The sequence below is a fragment of the Carlito syrichta genome, unplaced genomic scaffold, assembly GCF_000164805.1.
Source record: "Carlito syrichta isolate Samal-C Ts95f unplaced genomic scaffold, Tarsius_syrichta-2.0.1 Scaffold301826, whole genome shotgun sequence".
In the NCBI taxonomy this organism is placed as follows: domain Eukaryota; kingdom Metazoa; phylum Chordata; class Mammalia; order Primates; family Tarsiidae; genus Carlito; species Carlito syrichta.
The window spans coordinates 775822-784907 of NW_007245922.1; the positions used below are offsets into that span (position 1 = coordinate 775822).

Consider the following 9086-nt stretch of genomic DNA (forward strand, 5'->3'; position numbering starts at 1 on the left):
CCAAAGTATGTAGTGATACTATGAACATTTGAACATGATTGAGAACTTATAATATGCCAAGCTGTGTCCAAGTATCTAAAAATATATAATCTTGTTTATTTTTACAACACATCTATAGATAGATACTATTATTATTCCCATTTTACAGGAAAATGATTCTGAGGCATAGAGGTAAAAAAACTGACCCAAAGTCACATAGCTAATAAATGTAAAAGCTGTGATTGATATCCATGCCATCTGCCCCAGAATCCCTCTTGTACTCATTTGAACTGAAGTGTCAATGAAAGCAATAGTGATTAGCATGCATTCTAACTAAAAGACATTTCTATTGCTTTCAAAATCACATGCTTCTTCTCAAACACTTTAAGATACTTTTACTGCTGGCATCCCTCAGAGGGAATTCTAGAGACAGCCTATATGCTAAAATAAAATTCTGTGATACATTTTAACCTACTAGTGGTTGGATAGTCATTTATACCTGTTACTGGACCAAGCTATTCGGTGCCAGTATCAACAAGATAATTCAACCCTTATTTAGGCTGTACACCAGGCAAGGGATGAAAGCTATCTTCGAAGAAAGACATTTTTTTTAACCCTTAACACTTTGAATATTATCTCATATTAATGAAAGCTGGTCAACTTTCAAGTTCTAAACTCTATTTAGAAGGTGGCATTGCATGCAAGAGAATACACATGGATATGCCTGTATATGGGCACAGTTTTACACAAGACTGGTGCCCAGAGACTATGCTTTGAATCATCATCTCTGTTATCATTTTAATTGTCTACTGACAAGGAATACACTGCATGATCATGATATACATTGTATTCAAATTATAAAACCACAAAACCTTCCAAATGTGAATTTGGTTATTCTTCCCCTCCAAAGATGTGTATCTTATAAGTGTATGTGATCTGGGTAATAATAAGAGGCTGTCTGCCCTTATGTCTTAATTCTCGTAGACGTCCTTGACACTGTCTTGTACAAAGAGATCATGAATAACTTAGTTTTAATATATTTGTTTGTCTCACTTATGCCTGATTGGAGCAATTGAGAAAAATTACATTCATAAATCTTCTTGCCAAGATAATTAATTATGCACGAAATACTTCAAGCTGCTTCTGATTTTCATTAATGAAGCAGATTATCTGCAAAATAAGATGCTGCTGGAATAGAAAAGAAAGGTCAGCCGCTCATCTTTAGATGTAAAACAAGTGTGCATTTTTACATCTGAAAAACAATGATGAAGAAAGAACATGCTATAATTATGTTTATGTGGCTATCACATCCCAATTAAGATTTTTAAATGTGGTTTTTGTTTACTTTTTTCTTGTAGTTGATGTGAGTTTTAAACCACCATCATACCGGTCACTTAATTTCTTTTCCAAAGAAGAATTAGCTGAATTATTATAGTTCAAAAGCATTAAGCCATAAGCACTTAAAAACAGAGAAGCACTAAATGGGTCTTTTAAATAGCCCTTTTGGGAGAAGACACATCAGATATTCAGACATCCATGTTATTATTTCTCAGTAATCTTTGCTCTAATTCTCCACTTCATTTCCCTTTTTCTTAAGTGGTTAAAATGATTGACAAAGCTGATATTTTATTAACGTAAAGTTTGACAGCTTCTATGCTCCCTTAAAACAAGTAAAGAAACTGACAAAAAATATTGTCCTCCTATGAAACATGGTTTCACAATGTTCTAGGATTACCAGGTAGGTTATTCAGGAACATGATAATCATAAAATCCAAATCACTAACAGAGTCGCACACAGCTTAGTGTGCTCACTGTTATTCTTCACCATCAATACAACTTTAAAACAGAACATTATGACTGGGCATGGTGGCACATGCCTGTAGTGCCAGCTACTTGGGAGGCTGAGGTGAAAGGATCGCCTAAGCCCAGGAGGTCGAGACTGTGGTAAGCCATGATTATTTGTGCCACTGCACTCCAGCCTGGGTGACAGAGTGAGACCTGACTCAAAAATAAATAAATAAGCCAGGCTCAGTGGCTCAGCCTGTAATCCGGCGCCTTGGGAGGCTGAGGTGAGTGGATTGCCTGAGACGTGGGTTCGAGACCCGCCTGGGCAACTTGGTGAGACTTTATCTCTATAATAAGTCAAAAAATTAGCTGGGTGTGGTAGCGCACACCTGTAGTTCCAGCTACTTGGAAGGCTGAGGCGGAAGGATCGCCAGAGCCCAGCAAGTCGAGACTGCGGTGGCCGGGAGTGGCCACTGCACTCCAATCTGGGCAACAGAGTGAGACTCCAACTCAAAAAAATAAATAAATAAAAATAAATAAATAAATAAAAACATTCAGAAAAACTTTAAAACTCAGGTAAGATCATTTATGTGTAAAATTACCTGAATTTAAAAATATTTCCTTTTTCACATAATTATCAATGCAGTAAGCATTATTGTTTATAATATTAAGAAATCAGATAATCTACTTTCTCATTAATAAAATATTGTTTAAATTGTGTTATATTCACATAGCAGATTACTACATATCAATTAAAATTAGTTACTTTGCTTTTGACATAAGATTATATCCACAATTTGTTCAATTTAATAAAAATTAGGTTATAGTGCCATCTATATAGGTTGTCTATTAGTTTTTGTTTGTTTAGTTGTTTCTTTAATAAATGTGTGTGTGCCTGTGACCATGCTCATGCTTGAATAGAAGTCTAGAAGGTAGGCGTGTGCCAGCCATATTGCCAGTAGCAATCATTTGCACCGAGAGTGATCACTACATTTTTAACAAATGAGCATTATTAAGTCACAAGCAGGAAAAAATTACTATAATTTGTTTGTTTTAAATGATTAACTCAGTGCCCATAGAACAAGGATAACTGTTAAGACCATAACATTGGCTTTTATTTGATCACACCTTGTGAACTCAAAATAAATAGTAATATTGTTCTTTGATCTAAGGCTAATCTTCACTCGAGCATAATGGTAGAGGGGCTAGGAGTGGGAAACTGTGTAATACGTTGGGCCTTTGCTGTCCTTTTCAGACATGGTGATAATAATTACTAATACTAAGGCAGTAGTTACTAGGTACCAGGGCCTGTTCTAAGCCCTTGAAACATTATAACTCATTTGATCATCGTAATAACACTTTGAGCTATCAACATTTTACAGAAAACTGAGCCTCAACAAGGTTAAATAACTGCTTAGTTACTCAGCTGGTAAATGGTGGAGCCAAGATTTGAACCCAGTCAACAGCCTAGCCTCAGGAGCTGTGCTCTTAACAAGCATAATGAGACAACAGTTACCTTAATAATTACTTCACCCACTAATACTGCTGTTAACAAGAGTAATGTAAGTGATTTAAGATTAAGAAACTAAATTGTATACTTATGGAAATGACTATCTTATTTATTGATTTATGTCTAATATAATATTTATTCTTATTATAATTAAATTAATTTTGGTTCAAGGAATCTAAATGAAAGCCTAGTTCTCTTAGCCACAAATGTACTTTACATAAGCCTTACAATGCCTATAACAGCCTCTGACAACTAAGTAGCATTAAGAGACTTGGACATCTATAACAGTAATGTTAAACTCAGAGAAAAAAAATCTGGACTGGATGAGAAAGAATTCATAAGTTGTAAGGTTTAGCCAAGGAGAGAGAGGGCAAGGAAACAAATATTTATGAGGCACCTCTTAAAATACTAAGCATTGTGCTATCTGTTTAACACATTATTTCATTTAATCATTAGAACAACTTCGTGAATTAAGTATATTATTTTCAATTTAAAGATGAGGCCCATTAAAACAGCAATGAGATACTGCTATACACCTATTAAAGTGGCCCAAATCCAGAACACTGACAACACCAAATGCTGACAAAAATGTGGAACAACAGAAAATCTCATTTATTGCCAGTGGGAGTATAAAATGGGACAGCCACACCAGAGGTAGTTTAGCAGTTTTGTACAAATCTAAACACACTCTAACCATATGATCTAGCAATCGTGCTCCCAAAATGAATTGAAAACTTATATCCACACAAAAACTTGCACACACAGGTACTTATAAGAGCTTTCGTCATACGATCCAAAACTTGAAATCAACAAGATGTCCTTCTGTAGGTGAATGGATAAAAAAACTGTAATATATCCAGACAATGAAATTGTATTCAGCACTAAATAGTAATGAGCTACCAAGCCATGAAAAGGCATTGGGTGGGGGGACTTTGCGTATTACCAAGTGAAAAACGCCAATTTCAAAAGGCTACATGCTGTATGATTCTAATTATATGACATTCTGAAAAAGGCAAAACTGTGAAGACAATAAAAAGATCAGAGGTTGCCAGGGGCTTCAGGGAGGGAGCAATGAATAGGTGCAGCAAAGAGGATTTTTATGACAGTGAAAACGGTATGATTCAATAATGATGAATACATGTCATTATACATCTGTCCAGACTCATAGAATATACAATGCCAAGATAACTCTTGGTGAACTCTCTTATAAATGATGGACTCTGGGTGATTAAGATGTGTCCATGCAGGCACATCGATTATAACAAATGCATTACTCTGGTGAAGGATGTCAGATAAAGGGGTAACTACAGGTGTGGGACCAGTGATTATATGGAAAATCTCTGTAGCTTCCTCTCAGTTTTGTTGTAAACCTAAAACTGCTCTAAAAAATAAAGTCTATTTTTCAGAAAGCTTTCCAACAAACAGCACCATCCTCTTTTCAAAAAAATGAGATTCCAAATCAGAAACCTTAAATACCTCACTGTAGTTATTATCAAACACCTTTCTTCTTGCCAGGATTAGCAAGGTATTTAGATTCCCCTTAAGTGTATGACTGGTTTAGAATGTCCATTTTGAATTTTCTGAATTTTCAAGTTTTTTTAATCTTACAGAGGATTCAAGTGAATGATTATTGCCATAGACGTGCACAGAAAGGCAAAATTGCTATCTTAAAAATAAGTAAGGATCATGGAATGAGGCCCTAACTTGGAATAAAAAAAAGGAAAGAGGCTTCTTTAAGGGGACAGCAGCAGTCAGGATTAGAACAGACAGAAAGTGAGAGAAAGAGTAAGTGCTACAATAGACCTACACATGCTAGGAACGACTTGGAAGCAGTTGTCTGACAACTTTCAGTTGCTTCTTGTCTAGAGCATTAATTCTTCCCTTGTTATGCCAGAATCATCAGGAAAAGACCATTTTATTGGATGATAGTGCTTTGCTTAGGGTAATGAGCATGTGAAGGTGAGGGAGGCCATAATGGCTTAAAAGTGGGATGAGGGGTTGGCAGGTAGCACATAGCTGAAGTGGTGCAGGAGCTGGTAGCAGTCAAAGCAAAACTGATGAAAGTGAGGTAGCTTAGAGAGTGTACCGTGACTTAGAGGGGAAGCGACAACACACAAACAGGAGGATACATGACTTTGTCTGCATCTGGGTCTCTGCTTTGTGCCACCTCCTCAGAGAGGATTCTTTGATTCTTTCTTTGATTAAAAGTTGATCAACACACATCAAATTCATTGCCTAATTTGATTTCCTTATAGCACTTATCACTGTTCATGTGTTTATTATATGTCCTTCTCTGTCGGTGACCAGCACTGACCAAGGGTGGGTTAGGACCCGCACCAGAGAATCTGGACAGCGAGAAGAGACTACTCAGAGGCAGTTCTTCTGGGAACAGTCTGATCAGGACTGGAGCCAAATTTTATTTGGACTCCTTCCAACTTATATACCATTTTCTATACCCTCCAGCAGTGTGATAATCACTTACTGGGGGCGTACAAGTTCCATGCTTTACAAACTATGCATCACAAGACCACCACGAGATCTGCAATTTCCAAGCAAACAATTCGAATTCCATGATGCCTGCCGTGCTTACATTAAGGTCACAGGTGCACAATTTCAATACAAATCGTTCAAAGTGTTTTCCATAATGTTCAATGAATCATTCATATTATACTCTTTGCTCTATACCCTGATACAAAAAACTTTCCTGAGTTAACTCTAGGTTCAATCCAAGTTCACTGACTCCCAATATTTTTAACGATTAATATTATCAACTTAACACTATACTATAATCTATAAGTTTAACTTAATGACTTATAACTGTCAGTTATACTATTATCCGACTACAAAACTTTACTATAATTCATGTTTCATATGTCTAAACTTTAATTTTCATATGATCTACTTATTGGACTTTAATACTATGCTATATCCTATTAAGCTAATACCTTATCGTTAATTCTTTTATAAATCATATAGTAACTATTACACTTGAATAATGTAGCAAAAGGAAACAAAACAGCAAGCATAGATTTACGCAGCTATGAGTGTATATGTATATATTTTATCCTAACAAGTCTACTCTAAAAATCAAATAGTAGCTGTCACACTCTTGAACAAGGAAATGCAGGGTTGCCAAGATGGCGGCCATGGGCTGAAGCAGACAGAGTTTCGGTAATTAACTAAACAAAAGAAAACGTTCTGCCTGGCTAGGGGCAGGGCGACAAAACTATCATGGTAATTTAGTTTCTAATCTTAGCCCTAGGGGAAACAGCTTTCCAAAGCTGACTACCCAGTCTACCAGGAAATAGAAGTTAAAAATTATCTAGAAAGAAGTAAAACTTAGAGAGAAATAATTCTGCTATGCACTTTCCATCAGGTGTATTGAGATTTACTTATAAGTTTTACTGCCATGTATGCACACTGGTCACTAATCACACACCAATATTATAGGTATAACTGATATCCTATGTCAGAGGCGATCTTCCAGATGGGCCTTTACGGGCCTCAGCCATGTAGCTATAGATGTTGGCTCCCAACACTTCTCAACCCATTAGAACAGTGATTCTCAACATGGGGTAATTTCCCCCCCAAGAGATACTTGGCAATATCTGGAGGCAGTCTGGACTGTCAAAACTGGGATGTTCTACTGGGATCTAGCTGGTAGAGGTCACACTGCTTATCATCCCAGGGTGCACTGGACAGTCCCCACCAGAAGGAATTATCTAGCACCATATGTCAAATTAATGCCAAGGTTGAGAAACACTGCATTAGAAGGAAAATTCTTAGAGAAAAGGGACTTTGTCTTATGTCTAATGTATCCCCAGCACTTATAACCAGTTTCTACTGACGCGCGTGTTTTCCCAGCTGTATGTCTGTCTCTCCAGTTTGGATTGGAGTAATTATATAAAATATGTGAAAAGACTCCTCTCCTGTGCATCCATACCAGAAGGCCTCCCACCCCATCATTTCTTCCTAAAAATTCCTTCCAGTTAATTTATACAGACTTGATCTGGGATTGGGACAATTAGAAATGTTTCAATAAATAGCCCACCTGTTTGAATTAGGGACTTGCAAAGAGAGTTCTGTCCACTCTTATTCTCAAATGATTGTAGCAAAAGGACTCAATGGCAGGCGTATTGACAACTGATCAGACAGGTGCCTGAAGTCTGGGTAAGGAGCACTAATGAGCTGCAAACGCATCAACCTCCAAAGCCCTCTGATCACTGAGCTTCCAGCCATAGGCCAAGGTCGTATTTCTTCATTGACACCAGACCACTCTTCTAAGAACATTCTCTATTTTGGGCCAGCAGACATTTTTTTTTTTTTTAAACTGATGTTAGCGGCAATCTAGCACAATTCAGCATCATCATGCCTCTTCAACTTCAACAAAAACTGCAATTAACATTTCAGAATTTTAAAGAAATGTGTCTAAAAATAGAACCTGGAAGGAAGTAAGAATCCAACAATAGAACATAGTCATTTTCAAAACTATCCACAGATGTTCTCCCATTTATAAGATCAATATTATATAGCAGGGAGTGATGGCTCACATCTGTAATCCTTGCACTTTGGGAGATTGAGGTGAGAGAATTGACTGAGTCCAGGAGTTCAACACCAGCCTAGGCAACATGGCAAGACCTCGTCTCTACAATAAATAAAAAAATTAGTTGGGCGTAGTGGTGCACACCTGTAGTCCCAGCTACTTGGGAGGCTGAGGCAGAAAGATTGCCTGAGCCCAGCGGGTCGAGGCTGCGGTGGCCATAATCATAGAAATGCACTCTAGCCTGGGCAACAGAATGAGACTCCAACTTCAAAAAACAAAACAAAAACCCACAATATTATAATGAAAAAAATAAAACTCTTTGTTTTTGCATTACACGGGAAAATAATGTGGTAGTTTGAATGAAAGACCTGTGAATCAAAGACCAAAAGATTTGTTTATGGTGGCTGAGAAACTGTCCAAGATATGACTAATCCACTTAATAATCAATTAGCCAAGGCTAGGACATCATCCAATGCCCCTCTGGGTTACCTGGTTTTCTTGTTGGTCCCACTGACATATCTGCAGAACCTGACTCAATTCTTGCCACTGTTGCCTCAGGTACTTGTCTAGTTGCCTTCTCCTGTCTTGTAGAAGTTCAAGAAGGCTGTCAATCTTCAGACAGCTGTGATGAGCTCCCTGAATCAACTCAGGATTCACATTAGGTCCATCACGCTTGAATTTTTCAATGAAGTCAGTGAGTTGTTGACTTTTGTTTAATAGGGCTAGAGATCTTTCTAAGAGTTCTAGAAGAAAAGCAAAAAGCAAAAAGAATAATTATATGAGCAGGCTTGCATATAGTAATATTTGGGTTCTTGATAATCACTTAAAACATATGTCACTTTTATGTTAAATAGCAAGCTGTACAAAAGGAATTTAAATATGTAAAAATAAATTGCCCATGATGTGTGAAAGAAACAACTGGTGAAACATCTTGGTGTAACAATTGCTACAGCACAAACTGCCAAATGATATGATGCTACAGTTCAGCAATAGTGTGATTCAATATAAAAAGTAGAAAGATTGTGGGGTTTTGACACTGCCTCAGTCAGTTTTTAGTGGTGTGATGCTGGTTAAATGTTTTATATTATGAGGTGATTTTTTAAATGTTTTATATTATGAGGTGATTTTTTAAAGTGTATTTTTATTTATTTTAAAGATGTGGGCCGGGCTCGGTGGCTCAGGCTGTAATCCCGCGCCTTTGGGAGGCTGAGGTGAGTGGATTGCCTGAGCCCGCGGGTTCGAGACCTCCTCACTACAATAAATAAAAAA

General features: G+C 37.2%; 1 protein-coding gene across 1 annotated transcript in view; it reads right to left on the reverse strand.

Moving 5' to 3' along the window:
• CCDC141 (coiled-coil domain containing 141) overlaps window positions 1-9086 on the reverse strand; it is a 223786-nt gene that overhangs the window by 119631 nt on the left and 95069 nt on the right. The window contains exon 5 of the mRNA XM_008055343.2: window positions 8307-8560. Within this exon, the coding sequence (XP_008053534.1) occupies window positions 8307-8560 (254 nt within the window). The remainder of the gene's footprint in view (window positions 1-8306; window positions 8561-9086) is intronic.